The sequence below is a fragment of the Phyllostomus hastatus genome, unplaced genomic scaffold, assembly GCF_019186645.2.
Source record: "Phyllostomus hastatus isolate PE091 unplaced genomic scaffold, TTU_PhHast_1.1 phas_scaffold_78, whole genome shotgun sequence".
Classification (NCBI taxonomy): domain Eukaryota; kingdom Metazoa; phylum Chordata; class Mammalia; order Chiroptera; family Phyllostomidae; genus Phyllostomus; species Phyllostomus hastatus.
The window spans coordinates 31,275,783-31,296,383 of NW_025334041.1; the positions used below are offsets into that span (position 1 = coordinate 31,275,783).

The 20,601-nt window shown below is 34.6% G+C and overlaps 1 protein-coding gene across 6 annotated transcripts in view; it reads right to left on the minus strand.

Moving 5' to 3' along the window:
- AKAP9 (A-kinase anchoring protein 9) overlaps positions 1–20,601 on the minus strand; it is a 169,390-nt gene that overhangs the window by 105,877 nt on the left and 42,912 nt on the right. For all 6 annotated transcript variants that reach the window (XM_045827242.1, XM_045827244.1, XM_045827246.1 and 3 more), the window contains 5 exons: positions 16,764–19,148; positions 9,970–10,183; positions 7,859–7,938; positions 5,602–5,737; positions 4,800–4,885 (listed from right to left, as the gene is read on the minus strand). In XM_045827242.1, the coding sequence (XP_045683198.1) occupies positions 4,800–4,885; positions 5,602–5,737; positions 7,859–7,938; positions 9,970–10,183; positions 16,764–19,148 (2,901 nt within the window). The remainder of the gene's footprint in view (positions 1–4,799; positions 4,886–5,601; positions 5,738–7,858; positions 7,939–9,969; positions 10,184–16,763; positions 19,149–20,601) is intronic.

A 20,601-nucleotide genomic window follows, 5' to 3' on the forward strand; every position in this document is an offset into this window, starting at 1 on the left:
TTATATTAGTTAAGTATAATGTTCTTTCATATCCAGGAGGAAATTCATATACTACAAAAGCAGGAACTGTACAGAATCTTAGTAAAAAACTCTTAACAATATTTATATGACTTGGTCTTATAAAATTCTGAATAAATTTTATATCATCAGATCATATAACTTTTATTCATCTCTGGATATTACCTATGTGCAATCTGGTAACTGACAAATGGTACACTGTTCTTTACACAAAGAGAAGAAACACAAAAACAGGTAAATCTCAGCTTATTTCCTTAACTGTTAAAACAGGGCAGCAATAAATCAGGTGTGTATGTATAGTCATTCATCAAATATTTAATAATCATCTACTATGGGGCCAATATTGTGAAAATAGAGAATAAGAATAAAAACTCAGTAAAGATATGATATATCTGCCCTCAAACACTTTACACTCTACTTGGGGAAATAAACTAATCAGAGAAGTGCTGAATTATAAAGTTTGACCATAAAAGCAATGGCAGAGAAGAAAGACAAATGTGGGTCTGAGTTATAAAGGAAGTCAGATTTGACTTGTGCCTCAATCATTCTGGGCCATGATTAGGAAAGGCAATAAGGAAGAACGAGGAAGAGCATTTGTGAAAGAATGCCCTGTTCTAGAAGTAGTGAAGACAATGGTCTTGCTTAGAGGGGTTTAATTAGGGTAAGCATGGGGAAAATATACTGGATAGATAAGATGGATCTAGATTACTGAACAACTGAAAAGCAAGAGGAAAGAGACTGCACGATAGAGCAGATGACATACAGAGGCTACTGGAGAAACAGGTGTGCAACAAGAGGATAAAAGCTATTTCCCATGAAGGTTATTTTAGTTGGTTACTGCCCTTATCAAGTCCTCCCGCTCCTACCCCCTAAGTACATTTCAACAGAGGACCTTGCCTCCTACTTCCCAGTGAAAATAAAGTCCACCAGTAAATTCTTCACCTTCCAGCCCAGCCTTTCTGTATCTTCATTTAATGTATTCAGCAAACACTCATTAAGCCTTTATCATGTAATAAACAAAGCACTGTGCTAGGAAGAAGAACTAAAAATAAAGACAAGACTCCTTGATTCTGAAGGGTTTTGAATCTATTGGAAGAGGCAGAAGAATAAACAAATAAATGTAGTAATATGAAAAATAATGTCATACAAATGCAAGTTTGTATAAGAAACTATGGGAACAGAGGAGAAAGACAGGTAGGTAATCAAGTATTTCAAATAATGGAAAAAGGTACATGCTGTAAGCCAAGGCTTGTACAGATGCTAGGAGAATGGAGGGAGAAATGCCTAAGTCTAAGGACTGGAGGGGGAAGGCAGCGTGAAGGAGAAAGAACAGCGTACAAAAAGCTCACACGTGTGAAAAATCAGGCTGCGTTCGGGACCCTAAGTAGTTCAGTGCAGCTAAAATGAGCAAGAGGCTTAGAATAAGAGGCTAACAAGTTAGGCGGTGGGATGTTGCAATGCTGACTGATCCCAACCAATCTCTGGGATGCCTCCCTCTGTAACTATAGCTAACTAAATGGGTAAAATGTGAAATTCACTTTTACACACTGTGCAGAAAAGAGATGGCCCTTGGCTGTCAACTTGGACCTCAGCTGGTAAACAGTAGCCTCCACTAAAATAAAACTTCCCCTAAATGGTGAGAATGTTTCATGCTTCAACTGAGCAAACACTGTGGTTTATGGTGAACACGTGCTTTCCTTTGGCTAGAAGTCTGGATTTCTGCTGGGCAGAGGATGCCTATATGACTGATACCTAATAACAATAATTTTTTAAAAACCCACAGAATCCCAGGCTTAGGTAAGCCTCCTTAATAGACAACACTTAGCACATACTGTCACAACCTACTGCTATAGAAATTAAGTGTGTCCTGTGATTCCACCAGGAGAGGATGTTAGAAGTTTGTCCCTGCTTTCCTCCAGATTTTAGCCCATGTGCCTTATCAAACCTCTTCAAGACTGATTTTGTCTTGCATTCTTTTGCTGTAATAAAACTCATCTTTGAGTACAACTGTATGTTGAATCCTATCCTTCTATGCAACCATCACTGAATCTGGAGGTGGTCTTTGGGACTCTCAACCCACCCATACTTTGTGCCTTATTATAGAGACATCTAATGTGCAAGTTACAGTGATAAAGAGAATGAAAAAAATGAGTCACCTTGGCCCTATCACTCCTCTTTCCTTCCACATAAACTATCAAATTCTTTCTTAAAATATCTTATGAATTGTCCCTTCTTTTCTCCCTCCAAATGCCACCAGATGAATCTTCCTAAAAGTACAACTTCCTGATGTCCAGCCCATAATCACCTATTTCCAACAGCTTTTAAATGTCTACAAGATAAAAGTCCAGCATAGTATTCAAAGTATGGTATAGCTAGCTATCCTCTCTAATTTTAGAGTCTGTTATTCTCTCAGCAATATGTCCTAAATATATCACACCTACACCTCCAAGACTTTGATCATGTATCTCTCCCATCGGGAATGCTATTCTCCCTCCCCTTCCTTATGCAAGTCTACACACCATTCACGGTCCAATTCAAAAATCACTCCCTTCAAAAAATCTTCCTTAATTATTATTTATTTAATAATAAATAATAAATCAAACATTTGCCTACCTGTTTGCTTACTTTTAAAAGTACTTTTCTTTTAAATATTTAATTAAATGTTGCCTTGGATAACTATTTCATATATGTACATCATATCCTTTCAATGAGTTTATAAAGTCAATCAATTTATAAATTCCTTAAGTTTAGTGGCTTTATTTAAATAGTATATTGCTTTATTTCCAATGCATAGAACAGCCTGACACATAATTTAACAAATAAAAATTACTAGTTACATAACTGAATGGGAACAAAGTATGTATCTTTCATTTCTTTTATACTCCCTTCAGAGTGTATTGCAATATGTTGAAGGATCAAGGGGGTAGGGGAGAAAACTGTCTAGAATAATCCCCAAGTTTCTGGTTAAATGCAATTTTTCAAAACTCAGAAGAGAAGAGAAACTGGCTTAATGGAAATAAATTAATAAACTTCAATTTCACCCTTATGTTCATTGAGGCATACCTAAAGAATATTCAGGGACAGAGATACCCATTTGGATACAGGAATCTGCATCTCAGGAGTAAGAAGGGATCTGGGATAGAGATCTGGATGCCAGGGGAGTGGATAAGAACACTGCACACCTGGTGACTGTAAACAGGGTGGGCAAAGCCCACAACAAAGGCTGAAATGCCACAGAACTGAAATCACAGCTTAGGGAAGAAAATATTTTAAGAAAGCAGCAAATATCCCTGGCTGGTATGGCTCAGTGGATTGAGCACTAGCCTGAGAACCAAAGGGCTGTGGGTTCGATTCCCAGCCAGGGCATGTGCCTGAGTTGCAGGCCAGGTCCCCAGTAGGGGGCACACAAGAGGCAACCACACACTGATCTTTCTCTCCCTCTCTTTCTCCCTCCCTTTTCCTCTAAAAACAAATAAATAAAATCTTTAAAAAAAAGAAAGAAAGCAGCAAATACTATAAAGTCAAACAATTACAGAATTAAAAGAAAAACTGGCTCAAGATATATTGAGCATGTGCCCTGGCCAGAGTGGCTCAGTTGGCTAAGTGTTGTCCTGCAAAGTCAAAGGTTGCCAATTCAATTCCCAATCATAGCACATGCCTGGGTTAGGGGCCTGGTCTAAGATTGGGGCACATGAAAGAGGCAACTAATCGTTTCTCTGACACATGGATGTTTCTCTCCCTCTCTTTCTCCCTACCTTCCCCTTTCTCTAAAATAAATAAATAAAATCTTTAAAAAATTAAAAAAGATATACCAAGCACATATTTAATACCTAAGATTGCAAAGTCAAGGTAAGATTGTAAATCTAGGCTATAGAAGTGTTCTTTTGGGGACCAGTTTTTCTTGTTTGTTTTCTTCTAATTGTTTCCTAATTAAAAATAATGTTTTACTTTTCATACTTTTCAACATCTTTAAAAGCTAAAGACCACATAAAACTGACAAATTTAAAGAATCAGGAACAATGGGCTCCCATTACTACGTGGCAACATCAGGGTGAAGCTGAGCGGCCTCTGCTCGCTTTAGATGACGTATGTTTTCCCCAGGTTTCACTTTTCCAGCTTTCACTTGGTCTTCATTTATTTTAAAAGCTAAGCCTTTGTAGGCATTTACGTCAGTGACCTCTGACATACACCTCCTCTTCCCCCCCTATAACTCAATTAAAATGATAGTGAAGAATCTTAAAATGTAAATCCATAGTCAATGAAATAAGAGATCAAGAGAGATTTCATGAAATTTCTGGAAAACTGAAGAGGGTGTAAGAGCTGACAAAGCAGGGTGGAGGAAGGAGCAGCCTAAAGCATGCACGAAGGGAGCCACAGTACAGGAGACAGCTGACTTGCCCAGCAGAACCCTAGAAAAAGTGTTGAAAAGAAATCTGACATGTATAACACGGTGTGAAACATGCTCGCTGTATTCTAAACAACTAAACTATTTACTATTTTTCTCTGAAACATACAGACCCACTGGTTTAGAGTCATATGTAAAATTAAATGTAACACTTTCACAAAGTTTACTGTGAGACATTTTACATATATTTTACTTTATCATTTCAAAAACTCTCTAAACAATTTTTGACTTGCAGATATTTATTCAACTCACTAATATTGTAATTATCTACTTCTTCATGTTCACTTATTTAAGAAATTTGTGGTCAATGAAGCTTATAAAATAGCAGGTAATACAATAAATGCAAACATTAAGATACATTTTCCATTTCACAGACCTTACTTAATGGTGTCTGAAGTACCAAAAGTTTGTTGTATTCTTCTGTTACTTTGTTGAGAAGAGTTTGCATATTTTCTTGAAAGTCTAGACAATAAACAATTAAAATAATTTCACTCCACAGAAAAAGTCTCCTTCTTTCAATAAGTATTATTCATCTACTCATTATTCATATGCCTGCTAAAGATAAACTTCATATATTTAGTAATGAAGACCCCTAAAATCTCATTAATGTAAAATAGCCAGAATGAAGATAACTTAACAGTTTCATATTAAAATATGTCTCTATTCATTATTTTTACATATTAATTTGCACACACATTTTGTTCAAGTGGGCAGGAGCAAAAAAACTTTTATCTGTCAAGAGACACCAAGAAATGAACTGAGGCTGCAATTCAGAAAAATAAACTAATACAGGATTTCTATTAAGAAAGACTATCTTATTCTTAAAAAAATACCACTGACATAAACTTATTCAATAAATACAATAACTTTTAAAGGTTTGGAGCTATAGTATAAAATGAAGGAAAGAATTATAATCAGGAAAAGATGGGAGCAGAGGAACGGGAGGTAAACAGAGAAGGAAACACGTGCACAACTCCAGTTCTCTTCATATCACAACTGCTGCATCATAAATAATGTGTATTCAATATGATTTCACAAACCTGAAATAAAGACAAGATATTAAGATGATAAACTTAAATAGGCTAAATGATTAAATCATGACCGAAGGAAAAAGTTTAGCCTCAATTGATTTAAGAAAATTAAGTACTGTGATTAATAAGGTGATAAGCTTTTATTACCTTGAACTTTGTATCTACATTCTTGCCATTCTAATTCTTGATTTTCAGAAGTATGAACACCAGAACTCACTCTCTCTTCTACATTTAATTTGCATTTTAAAGCAGGAGTATGTTCACCACGGACACTGCAAAAAGTCTGTTAACAACAAAACTGGTTATTTTATGGAATTAAAATTAAGATTTCTTCCACTAAAGGCCACTAAACATTATCTTCCTATATGCAAAAGACAGTCAAAATAACAGAAAAATCAGTAAGAAAACACTCTTCCATACATCAAATCAATCTGCAAAAGAAATATCAAGTCTAAATTTCTATATAGGAAATGAAATTCTTAGATTAGGAAAATATTGATAATCATCACTACATAAAACTATATATAACTTTTTCTGCTTTTTTCTAATAATGAATGTATCTTGTACTTTAATTTGCCACTTTCTAGCTTGGATCCTATTCTGATGTTATCACTGTAACGTAAACCACCCTTGTAAAAACACCTAAAGACAAGGATGAAAAGTTCAAAATGATGACTGGAAAGAAATCTATAAATTCTACAGAAATTATAATGCATCAAGCAGATTATATTCATACACTTTTCTATAACATGAGAGTAGTTTTCTGTGGTTTACACTCACACAAAAATTAAAAATATTTGACATATAATTGTTTTTTTCTCCTGAACAATAACTAATTCTATCATTTAAAACACATGCCCCATAATTATGTGATAAGCTTTTTAACACGCCCCCCTCACACAACTGAAAATAACAATCAACTTCTAGACTTAAAAGTAAAATTTACTGCTGCTATTTCTTGAAATATGCTTTAAATTAAACTATACTGTCAATAACTGAATATATTCGATTTTCAGCACAATTCCTATATTGAAATTTTGTATCAGAATTGATAGAAACCTGAATGATTACCCAATTTACAAATGAGGATTCAGAAAGACAAAATAATTAGTTCACGGCAACATCAATGACTGGTGACAGAAGTAGGTTTCATGACAAACTCAAGAGGGCTGATCCGTTACAAAAAGCTGATTCATATTTCAATTTGAGATTAAGGTTCAAGTAAAGACATTAATGGGAGAAATGAAAATAAAAAGAACTCGGCTTATGAACTCCTGTGACTTGGGTCCTCTTTCCATATTTACTACAATGTCTGAAGGGGAAGGCTAAAGAACAGCTGAATGAATAAAGGACTTCAGTGCGGTTATTTGCACCCCCTCCCCCTTGGCACATACTGTACTGTATTTTATAGGTAATCAGAATCAGTAATGTAGCTTTACCTGTCCCAACTAAACTACCCTTCTTCCCCTTCAATTTACAAGTGCACCAGCTGGGATAGAGATCAGGGACAAGCTGAAGCGTGTATTTTAAATTTTGAACTATTTCAAACATGCAGAAAAAAAGTTTATTACCTAGTTTTAATAAACAGATATTTTGTCAAAATATCAAAAGATATTCTTTTCAATTTCTTTTGTCAAAAGAAATTGAGCATTATACATCCCATTTCATCCACTCCTCTCTCTGCCCAGAGGTGATCACTCTAGCATGTTTTTATGCTTTTTTCCTTTGAGTTTTATTGACATTAGTACACATATCAAATACTACCAAGTGATGTTCTAGCAAATAGATTTGCCACAATTTGTTTATTCATTTGCCCATAGATGGAAATCTGAGTTGTTTCCCATTTTTGACTTAATATATTTTAACTTTACACAGACACTTTTGCAATGGCATAGCTGGTTGTACACATACACAAACCTATCTAGAAGTAAAAGAGTGGGTTGTGGGGTGTCCATGATGTCTTCAACCTTGCTGAGCTGCTTCTCAAGGTAGTCCACTCCCAACAGCAACGTAGAAGGGCTCCTACTTCACCCCATCTTCACAAATATGATTAATTACATACAGTATAATTAGAGCATTTTGTTTTTTTCACTCAACCACCAAAGTAGAAAGGGGCAGGATATACCTGCTGGAGACTCTATTGGTCCATGGGTTTCTTATTAGCTATACCTATTGTCTGTTCTACTGCTGAGATAATTTACCTGAATTTCTTTGGTTTCAAAGTTATTGCCAGAAAAAAAATCTTAAATTGATCATTTTAAACTGAAAAACTCAGGAGCATTTTCTATGTGTGGTACTGAAGTAAGAGAGCAGAGAAAAGTAAGTTGGATGATTCTGCTCATCAAATTAGTAGTGACTTAGAATTTAACATTTCTTGTGTTAAAGTACCTATTTAATATCCTACCTGTGTAAGGTAAGAACATTCTTCAGATACTGCCTTGTGAAGTTCTCCAATGAGCACTTGCAAAGGCTTCGTTTCATCGTCTAATAAAAGACATTGAAATGAGATATTCAATTTACATAAAGTACTATTATCATATTAAACCTGTGTCACCTGGAAGCTTCTCTGCAATTATTTTTATGAGACTGATAATGAGGGCAATTTTAAGATTAGTTTTAAACTCTTTGTTTCTTTCAAAGTCATTTCCTATGGCTCATTATTTACTGCTTCAGAAAATCTGTAAAATTTTCAATTTCTATCCCACAAAATGATATAATGCCATGATAATTTTTTTACTGCAACCCAATACAAGAAATAAACCATATATCATTATGAATTATATACATCCATGTAAAACTGAAACAAAATTCCACAAATCAATATTACTCTTTCTACATGCCATATATTCCAGTATGTTCTGTTCTACTCCACTTTTATTTTTTAAAAATGCTGGTCATCACTCAATAAACTGACTCATCACCCATTAATTAACTTGCAGTTTGAAAAACAAGAGGCAGATTCTACCTGAAGGGGATACCAACAATAATAATGCCTGCTTAAAAACTTACTAAATTCAAACCCAAAGAACTCCTGAAGTGAAAAAGTATATATTCTTAATTAAGTCACTCTTTACATTCTCCTCTGTTCAATAGAGCAACTCCATAGGACAACCTTATGAATCACCTCATTCCCACAGGCAAATCTGTTAAGAGTGATGGCCTAGAGATATCTTGAACAGAGGATGTCTACTTAAATTCACTTAAGGTCCCTTAAATATTATTTCCATAGTACCATCTAAGTATTTTGGCTAACTCAGTAGTCTCCCAGGCCATCTTCTTCTTGTCCTTGACCTCAAATGACTTGATTTCCAAATCTTTATCTTGAGCCTAAACCTCACTCTTGAATTTCACACTTCTATTTTTAACTGTCTACTGGACATCTTTTTCAAAGTCAATAGGCATTATTAACTCCGTATATTCCAAATGGAATTTATTATTTTTCCCACAAACTTGCATAACTGGGGTCACCCTGGACTGTTACCTGTTAGAAACTAAGGGGGAAAAAAAGAAAACCCCCTAAAACTTAGGAATCATTTTCAATTCTTCTCCCTTTTACTATTAATATTAACTGCAAACTACAGGCCACTTCTTAAACTCTTAAACTTTCCTTTCCATTCTCAAATGACACTTGGTTAAATGTCTGTTTATCAGAATTACTGCCAAACTTGCTTAACTGTTCTTCTCATCACCAATCTCATCACCCCTAATTCGCTCCAATGGTATCTATCATCTTAAAATAAAAAATCTTACTACGTTAACCCCACTACAGCATAAAACTTAAACATGCTTCAGTCAGGGTATATAAAGCTGTTTCTAATCAAGCTCCTGCCAATAAATTGGGCTTTATTCCCTACTACTTTTTCACACACCTTGAACTCAGTTCTCCAAAATGAATGTGGTCTCTCATACTTTTAAAATTCAGGAGCCTGCCCTGAAATTCATACTCCTGCCCACTGCCTTACTCTACTCACCCTCCTAGGAAGTACCAGACTTTTCTCCTCTCTCCTACCATTCTTTCTATTCAATTTTCTATTATAGAATTGTTCTACTGTTTTCTGTTTATTTTATATTGCTTTCCCACTGGATTGTGACTTCCTGTAGGAAAATATTTCAGTGATTTTAGCTTTTTAAAGACTTTATTTATTTTTTAGAGAGGGGAAGGAAGGGAGAAAGAGAGAGAGAGAGAAATATCCATGTGTGGTTGCCTCTCACATGGCCCCCACTGGGGACCTGATCTGAAACCCAGGCATGTGCCCTGACTGGGAATCGAACCAACAACCCTTTGGTTTGTAGTCCATGTTCAATCCACTGAGCTACACCAGCCAGGGCTGATTTTAGATTTCTTAAGCACTTAATGAATGTTCAATGATTCTAAGAACAAATGAATCAAAGGCTAGGACAGACAGTTACCTTCCTCTAAGGGTTCTAAGATAAGGATAGAATCCCAGGATGGTGGCCTCTAAGTGGTACTTATTTGCTTCATAGTACTTAATAATTTTGTTAAAAACCATTTACCTGTTCCTTGTGTTTTTATATTCTGTAGCTCTAACTGGTGTATTTTCTGAAGTTCCTTGATCTTTTCCTCTTGAGCAGATATAAGTTCCTCTTTAAGATTGCAAAGAGCTTTATCTTTTTCATTTTCCATGTATTCACAAACCTGATCCACATGAGTTGAATAAACCAGAGAGAGGCATATACGTTGAGCTTCCATCTGTAGCCTTAAATCATTCTTAAAAGTGAACATTAGAAACATTAGAAAATTTTATGATAAGTCAAATAATTTAACTTTTATTTTCTTATATACAGCAATGACAAGGGGAAATACATGAAATTATAGTTTAAAAATTCATGTAAGAAAACTGAAGTCTAATATTTGTCTCACTTTTCACTCTGCTGCACTGATCTACTTGCCTTTTTCAAGGAAAGAAGCACAATGCTTCTTTCATCTCATCAAAGTTGAGCTAGTAAGTTGAGCTAATAAGCTCAACTTTATGATAAATTTTGGTATTTGGAATAGCTAGTATGGCTTCATCTTTGATTTGTTTAAAAATAATATTTTAAATGTAAAGAAATACAAAGTATATGTAATAAGCATTTATGTATACACATCCAAAATTAACAAATACTAATCATTTGCCTTAAAAAAAAATCTCTCCTAATGGCACACTTTTTTGGTTTAGAATGAAAATGTAAATAAAGTTTAATCTACTATATTCCCATTTCTCCTTCCCCAGAGACAATCATTATGAGAAATTAGTTTCAAGTCCAGTCCATTTATTACAGTATTACCTCTCAATATATTAGTCAACAATGTACTATACTTGGAGTTTTAAAGAATTTACATAAATGGTCCAAAGTGGTATTATTTTACAAACTGTTCTTCTCATTCAATATGCTGCTCAGTTACCCATGTAGGCACAGGTTATTTCAATCATTATATAGTATATATGAATACAATATAATTTGTCCATTTCCCTTCTGGAGATCAACTGGATTTCCAGTTTTTTTATATTTCAAAAAATGCTGCAGTGAATTCTTATACACATCCCCTTGTACAAATACGCTAGTGCTTTTCCAATGTAGTGGTTCAAATTTTAGCATGCATCAGATTCATCTGGAGTGCTTATTACAATAGGCTGCTGGGTCCCTCCTCCAGAATTTCTGGTTCCGCAGATCTGGTGTGGAGCCTGGGAATTTGAATTTAAACCAGTTTCCAAGTGATACTGATGTTGCTGGACAGGGATCACACTGAGAACCACCTAACCTAGAAGTGTAATTTCTGGGTTGTAGCTAATGCACATACCTGTATGAAATCTTACCGATTTATGTAACTGTACCAATTTACACTGACATTTAACAGTGTATGGATAATTTCCCAAAAGCACTTACTGAACACTAACCTTTTCCTGCTGACCTGGCTTCTTGTCTCATTCACTCGTCTGCTCACATGTGACCTGAGGTCTGCACTGACCTAACCTACATAAAAAGGGCACACGCCACCTCACTCCTGGCAGATCCATCCTCACATCGTACTTTATTACCACTTGACATTACACATTCATCTGTTTTATTTAATGTCTAACTCTTCTAAAAATATAAGCTTTGTTCTTTATTGCCTATTTTTATTCACTCATTCAATTATATTAAATGTTAATTTGTGGGGCCTTCTCTTCCACATAACTAAAATTTCACAAGTATCTGGTTATATTTCTGGGTTTTCCACTAAACGCACCTAATCTACTCCATCCCAGCATCAAAACCATATTGTCTATTACAATTTTTTAATGTCTTGCTATTAGGTAAAATTAGTTTTTCCTAGGACTGTCTTGGCTGTTCTTGAATATTTATTCTTCTACATCAATTTTAAAATCAGTTTTTCAAGATTCATGAAAAATCTTATTGGAATTTTCATTAGAACTACAGTTGAATGTAAAGATTAATTTGAAATTACATTTCTATATTATATCTTTTCACTATCAATATGGTATATACTGTCATATAAACAGGTCTTAAGGTACAATGTTTTGTAATTTTCTTAAGTCAAAACACCTCGTGTAGGTTTGAAGTTTGTCTCTTCTGTTCAAATTCTTTATTTCTTATCCCTTGTCATATGGCGTTGAAGACAATGTTAAAACAGTACAGTTGACTGTGGGCATCCTAGTCCTACACTGGATTTTAATAGAAATGCTTCTAAATTTCACCACCACAAATGTTATCTGCTAAATACTTTGATAAAAATCATTATCATAGTCAAGAAATTTCTCTTTATTCCTGGTTTCCTAGTTTTAAAATTATAAATAAATTACTCTAATTTTAAAAGGACTCTTTCCCAGCATCTATTAAAATGCTGGTATGGGTTTTCTCTTCCTTGGAATAATTTGCTAATATTTTACTTATGATTTCCACAACCATACTCAAGTGAGATTATTCTATTTTGCTTTCTTGTACTGTTGTTGTCAAGTTTTGGTGTCAGTATTATACCAGCCTTGTAAAATATGCTGGGTACCTTTTTCTCCTCCCTCCCTTCTCTCTTTCATCCTATTTTAGTTAAGTGATCATATATTTGTTGTTTAAAGAGTTGGTATACCAACTTACAGAATGACTTCAGTGTACACAATTATAAAATTTTTGGTTGAAAGAGTGTATACTCCTGACTACTATTTCAAATGCTTAACTGGTTACTGGTTTACTCAGGTTTTGCATTTTTTTGAGTTAGATCTGATAATTTATTTTTTCAGAAAATCATCCAGTTTGTCTATACTTTCAAATTTATTGATAGGTTATTGACAGTACTCTTTTATGATTCTTAAAACCTCTATACCTGGGTTAAGATTCTTTTTTTTTATTCCTTATTTTTTGTCTGCTGTTTTTCCTTGATCTTCTCCTCAGAGGCCTGACTAAAAACTCGAACTTAACTAATCTTCTCAAAGAATAAGCTTTCAATATCTTTAAAAACTCTCTCCTCTCTTGGTTATTCCTACTTTGCGTATTTGTTCTTAACTTTATTATTTCCTTTCTTCTACTTTCCTTGAGTGTGTATACTTTGCTATTCTACTGAATAGCTTAATTTTTAATGTCTTGTTTGCAAACTTGCTATATTTAAAGCTAAAAATTATCCTTTGCATGACATGTTCCATGCATTCTGCTTTATTTTTCTTTATCAAAAATATTCTTGGCTCTTCTTGTGCATTTACCCTTCTAGACAAACTGTAAACCAATTAAATCAAATTTCAAAAAATGTTTTATTATAATTTTTATTAGAATTATATAAACCTTGTAGATTTTTCTAGAGCTACCTATCATTTTACTATATTAAATATTTCCCATTGAGAAATTAGTCTTCTCATTTGTCTCATGCCCTTCACTGAAGTATTATAGATTTATATTGATCTTGCATATTTTTACTAAGTTTTTCATATTTATCATACATTAAAGCTTTTCAGTTCATTTGCTGAAACTTTTTAGGTATTTAATTACATCTGTGGATTATGACAACTGTGTTTCTCTCCATTTATAGCACAAACCCTTTGTCTCTGCACTCATCAGGACCTAGGGAACACGGTATTAGCAAGTGACAAAAGCTATCCTGATCTTATTCCTGACTGGAACATAAAGGCACATGCTGTTTCACTGTTGGTTCTTGATAAACTCGCTTTGTTTTGTTTATTCTTCTTTTTCATTCATTTAAAAATTTCATTTTTTAAAAGATTTATTTTTAGAAAGAGGGAGGCGAGGGGTGAGAGAAATATCAACGTGAGAGAGAACTGGTTGCCTCTTGCATGTACCCCCAACCAGGATCCAACTTGCAACCCAAGCATGTCCCCTGACCAGAACTGAACCAGCAACCCTCCACTCTGCAGGCTGATGTCCAACCAACTGAGCCACACTGGTCAGGGCTTAAAAATTCTACTAACTGCCTGTCGTGCGTTGGACATTGTTCTCGTCCCCAGGGATATGGCAGACAGGGGCCTTGCTTTCAAGGAGCTGACATTCTAGTGGTTCTTCCTGTAGTTTCTAAGCTCCGATATGCTTTTTTCAATTCTAATTATTATCTTAAATTTTACACATATACACTTCAATTCATGTTGTTCCCAAGCATCATTAACCAATCATATCGATAACAGTTCTGTCACGGTTCCTCTTCCTTGCTTGCATCCCAACAGTGACAAGACTTCTATGATGTTTTTTTTCTCCTTCTGCTCAAAAACTTCCCAGTTATATTAACATAAGATGGAATTATACTTCAAAATTATGTTACCTTTAATTATTTAAAAAAATCTTAATACCTCATTTACTTTGGTTTCAGTGAGAGATATCTGTTCTATTTATCAAGGTTAGTCCAGAATAGAAGTATCATTTTGTGGCCTCAGCATTATTTCTAAGCATATTTAGATTGCTCTTAGGTGTCACCGTTGTATAAATTATTGCTCAATTTCTTCTGTGAGCTTCCCTCCACACACACCAACACTTCACTCTCCTCCCTGCTAATAAGGGGGTTTGTCTTGGTAGTGACAAATGGGCAGGGACAGTTTACGGGCTTGTGTCTCTTCACTTTCTGGAAGTTAATGTCTAGAAGAGGGTATTTAATGTCACTGAAGATGTCTTTAGTAGGAAAAATAAAATTCTTATTGAAAAAATATGACCATTTTGACATCTTCAAATTCAGGTCCTATTCCAATAATGCTTTTAAAAAATATTTAAGGGATTTCTGGTATTTTTACAAGTAATTAAATTAAAACCAGTTTAAAATTTTGAAAACAATTACAGATGTTTATCAAAACATTAATAGTTATGCTGTATGAATTTAACTCCATTTAAGTTATCAAAATGGATATAATTAGGGAAATTCACATTTGATATATCATAAACATGAATATATTAGAATAACAAAGGGACTACTTTCCAGTGACTTCCTACTGTATGTAGAATAAAATCTCAACATCTTACAAATTCTGTAATGCTCTGCAAGATCTGGCCTCTTCCTTCTTCAAACTCTTCTTTCTCCAGTCTCCCTCTCTAAATTTATTTGTATCTTCACAATTGCTCTAATTTCCTTGTGGTAGGCTCCTCCCTTCATTCAGATTTCAGTTCAAATGTCAATTCCTCCAACAGACCTCTCCTGACCATCCTATTTAATGCTGTTTCCACCACTACCCATCATTCTCTCTCACATAATCTGTTTTATTTTTTTCATAGGACTTAGCTCTATGTCTAACTACTTGTTTCCTTGTAAACTGCTTGCCTCCCTCACTAGAATATAGGCTCTCTGAGAGCAGGAACCTTCTTTGTTTGCCACTATACTCCTATACCTGGCAAGATATTCAATATTTGATACATAAATGAAGAAACACATAAAGCTAGAGTTAATAGACTTAATATCATTATATATACAAGATACCTAGTGGAATTTTCCTGTTGTTTTCTTTTTTATTTTATAGAGAGAGAGGATGGGAGAAAGAGAGGAAGAGAAACATTAATGTGCAAGAGAGACCAGGACTGCAAACCAGGCATGTGTCTTGATCAGGAATTGAACCAGTGAACACGTGACCTTTTGGTTCACAGTCTGGTGCTCAATCCACTGGGCCACACCAGTCAGGGCTTCCTGTTATTTCTAATATTAGTATCTAGCACATATAAAATGTTGGGAGTGACCTAGTATTCCTTATTACAGGCATTCTTTAACTGTATTTAGAATTAATACATTTTTCCCTTTCAGGTATACGAGGTGACCCAAAATAAAACTGGAATTATCTTTTGGAGGGCAGGCCCCTTGTAGTACAGGCTTCCCCTGCTAGATGAGTGTTTTAGGAACCCATCTGTATCAGTACAGGAGTTGATGTTATTGTGAAAGGCTGTGTTTGGCTTCAGTGAATTTTTTTTTTGAAGACTCTTTCAACACATTTTGCCCATTTCATGATGGGTGATTTATGAGCGCACCTGCCCACACAGTGCTGAGTGTTCAGTGGGTTTTCAGCAAAAATGGCATGACCTCAGTGCTCCACTCTTCCTATTGACCCAATTTCCTCCTGAGCAACTTTTCCTTTTGTTTCCCTGATGAAAAAAAGTCCTCAAAGGGAAACGTTTTGCCCATGTGGGAGAGGTGAAACAAAAAATGGCAGAAGCGCTAAGAGGCACCAAAATTGAGTGAGTTCAAAAACTGTTCTGAGCGGTGGAAAAAACATCTTGACAGGTGTACTGCATCAAATGGAGAGCATTTTGAAGGTGACTGAAGTTTAAATGTGTAAAAATAAATACACAATTATATATAAATAAATTCCTTCTTTTCTTGGGTCCCCCCTTGTAACAAAACTTGAAGAAAACTCGACTAAATTGAGATCCCCCTGCCCCAAGGGAAATACAGTTTCATAACTACTACACAATCATAGAGTACTTCAAAGTTTAAGAGTCAATTATCAGTTGTGGAACCTTGAAAACACCAGTATGAAATAAAATTCTGAAACCAATCTTTGGGACTGTAACAAAAAAGTAAAAAATAACTTTTCTAAAGCTTACATTCTCAACAAAGTTATTTAAACTCTTATCTTTCCAAAGAAAATGTGAAACCATTACTATTTATTTCTTGAGCAGAATGTACAACATAGATTAACTGAAGGAAAGCCAACAATGTTTAAGAAAAAACAGATAAAAGAAAAAAAAATAAATGATAGGCCCAAATGAAAATTATATTATAGTGCTCAGTTTCATTCTCCTGTAAGCGGGTTAATTTATGTTTTAGGAAGATAAAAACATGTCTAGTATGAAATATACACTAACAATGTGCTTTGGCATATATAAACAAGCAAACATACCTGCTCTGATTTGAGCACACTAAGTTCCTGCTGGAGTTTATCATTTTCACTGGGTTCAGTTATCGTAAGTGATAATTCATTTGTCACTGATGGCAAGTGATCCAAAAACAATTGTTCTTGCTTGCTTTCTTTTTTAATACTCATATTTTCAAAAGGTATTTTCTCATCCTCCATTATTTTCGATTCACCAAAATCTTTATTTATTGCTGAAACTGATCCTTCGGAATCGCTGCTTGTCACAGTCACAACTCCGTCTTTTAAAGAACTTAACTGAACATCACATCCCCTCATATTTTCTGTCCTATTTTGGTTAAGGATGATTTCCAGCTCTTTACATCTCAATAAAACTTGCTCTTTCTCTTGCTTTAAAGATTTAACTTCTTCACTTAGAAAATGAACTTCCCCATGTTTCTGTTTTAGTTGTTCAGAAAGATCAGACAGTCTTTCTGACAGTTCTAATTTTTCCCGCTTGGTTACCTCAAGTTTTTCCATAAGTTCTGTTGTATCTTTCTCAACAACCTCACCAATTTCCAATGGTTCTGCTATAAAAGTTTTGTCACCATCAAAGACAGAACTTTTCATTTTTGCTGTAGTTGGGTTTATTTTTTGCAAATGATGAAGCTCTTCACTAAGTGCTTTAAGCTTGCTTTCATACTCCACCTCTTGTTTATTTTTACTGTCTTCTAAATCGTTTTTTGCCTTGAGAAGGCAAGCATAATCCTCTTGTAACTCTTGATAGTTAACTTCAAAATTTCTTTCAGCAAATGAAAAAGTGTTCCTTTGCTTCTCAAGCTCTTCAGTTAGTTGAATACATTGTTTTTTGAGGTCCTCATTTTCCTCTGTAAGCATTTCTATTTCTTTTTGCCAGCTACCATCTTTGGATTTTGATTTAATGGAGTCCATGAAAAGTAATTTTTCTTCTTGGTTAGCAGGGGTACATATTTTCAACATGCCTTCAAGGGCTTTTTTTTCATCTTTAAGAATACTATTCTCTGCTTCAAGTTGTACAAATTTTTCTTGAAGGTTATCCTCTTTTTCCTTCATTTGTTTTTCCAATAATTCAGTTTTAAGTTGTAATTCTTGAACTTCTTGTTCAAGTGTACCCTTTTCCTTTTCTTCCTGTCTGAGTATTTCAATTTCTTTTTGAAGCTCATTGATTTGAAGTGTCATTTCTTCTGATCTTGAATTCACAAGGGACTGCTGTAAATCTTTTAGCTTTGAAATTTCCAAAATTAACTGATTCTGCCTTGTTATCAAATTGTCTTTCTCAAACTGCATGGTTTCTAGCTTTTGACTCATTTCATTCTGTAAGCCATCTATCTGCTGTTTATAGTGAATGCCTAAGTTATCTTTAAGTTTTTCAATATTTATTCGATGTTCAATTTCTAAATCTTCCTTTAGTTTGGAAAGTTCTTCTTCATGACTAAACAGAAGCTGTGTTCTCAGTCTCTCTAATTCAGCTTCTTGTGATTCGGCCATTCTGTCTAACACAGCATTCTTTTCTCTTTCTAACATTTCAAGTTTTATCTTATAATTTGTAACTTCTGCTTCATGTTTTAATTCTAGTTCCTTCCTGGACTCAGATGCAGATACTATCTCAGCTTTCAAATCCTCCACTGTACTAAGGGACTTATGTGCTTCATTGAGTTTACTTTCTTGCTCAGCTATCATCTGTCTAGCTCTCTGAATCTGGTCCCTTGAAAAGCTCAATTCTTCAAAAAGGTCTTCAAGCTGTCTTTGTAGAGCAGACTTTTCTCCTGAAATTATTTCAAGTTCTTCCTTGAGTTTTTCCTTTTGGGAGTTAGTATCTTGCAATTTTATATTCAGTTCATTTATTGCCATATTCATTAACTTTACTTGATCTTCATTAACTGTAATATTTGGATATGATCTTAAAGCATTATCCATTTCTCCCCTATGTTGTGTTTTAAGTTCATCCATCTGTAACATGTGCTGTTTTATTAGCTCTTGTTTCATCTGCACTATCTGCTGCCCATACATCTCATCCAGCTCTGCCCGGAGTTGTTCTAACTTTCTTTGTGTTTCTTGTTCCATTCTTTGCAGGACATCAGTTTCAAACTGGCTATCTTTATGGTTTTTCTTCTGAAGTTCTTCAACTGTCCCCATTAATTGTTTTATTTCCTCAGAACACTGTCTTTCTTTTTGCTTGGAATTAGTCAGCTCTAAATTTATGTTTTTTATCTCTTGGTTCTTTTGTACAATCTGTTCTTGTAATTCTTCCAGTAATTTGTCAGCAGCTGTGACTTTATCCTTTAGCTCAAGAGTTTTTTTTTCTTCTTCAATTATTTTTGCATTTAATTCTTTGATGATTGCCTCCTTTTCTTGTATTTCTTTATTTGAGCTTTCTACTCGTCTATTTTGTTCCTTTAAAAAAAAATAAAAAAGGTATTTTTAGTTCCTAGCAACTTATGTCACTTAACGCCATTACCTAACAAGTAGTATTTTTACATAATTGTATAAAAAGTGACTGCTGGGCCCGTCCCTCAACTTTCCCTAAGCCAATGAGACACAGGACTTGTTTACCCAGCACTACCTGTGAGCAAGCAGAGTAGTGCTGGCCTTCTTGGAAGGAAGCAATTTTCTTACAGTGCTATGATTAAAAGTTTTAACTTGAACAGTCACACATTAACTTAAAATGTGTCTAAATCACTATATTTTCAACTTTCTTACTGAACAATATTCTAAGCATTTAGTATCTTTTCTAGCTAGTTAGAGCATTTAGTATGTACTCTTCATAATTCTAGAAGTTTTAAAAATCAAGTTTCCTTCCATATATTCTAATGACCCAAAGGTGTTTGATGGGCAAATGTATTAACTTCATTTCTGGGCCTAAGGGAATTAGAAATTTAGGGATATGCAACACTTAAGTGGTTGAACCTCAAGTGACATGCAAGACAACCACACCATTTATGACATATCAACTTGGTCCTGGACTTTTGGTTTAAATAGAAATCTGAAAGCAGGACAGATACTTCTTCCTGGTTTGAGATTCTAGTTTGTAACTGTAGATAAGCCTAAACCCAGATCACATACCAAGCTATGATTTTCATTTATCAGAATCATTCAGAGGAATCTTCTACCAAGGAGTTGGGCAGAAGCTCTAGAGACAAGTTTTGCCTGTGTTACTTTGTTGCCTAAGTAATGTAGTTAATGGCTGCAGTCTCAAGAACAAAGAAAAAAGTAAAAGCCACAGAAAAAAGAATATTAAGTAAACTAAGTCACCTTAAGGAGACAAGAGTCCCAGGGCAAGGGACTTAAATGCACTTTGAATTAATACATTAACGTCTACAATTTCCATTGACAAGAATGTCAAAGTCCAGAAGAAGGAAAGCCTCAGAGGGAAATGTTGGCAGAGACCATTATGTACAGTCCAGGGAAGAGAACCAAGGTGCCAGGAGTCTGAGAACCCTGATCCATCTGGGAAAAGCATTCCAAATGTAGAAAGCAATGTAGGGGGTTGTAGCAAACAGAACTTAAGAATTCCAGTCTAGAGGCACGATCATTCCTACTGTGAGGTGAATATATCAGGTTACCACAGCCTAATGCCCTGAACATTTGATTCCTCTAACACCCCTTGATCACATGCTCACTAAACAGCTTTCTCTTATTATTATTTAGCTTTTCAAAAGTAAAATCCAATGAACTTGAAGTTACAGGTCTCTGGAAAGATTATTTCTCATTATAAATTAATAATCTTATATTTAAGATTTAAACATTAGCCTCTTGAAGTTAGAAAATCTGAGTTCACCTCTGACGGCTCAAGTCTCAGTTGATAGAAACTAAAAACCAAATCAGACTTCTGAGCCTAAAAGTAAAA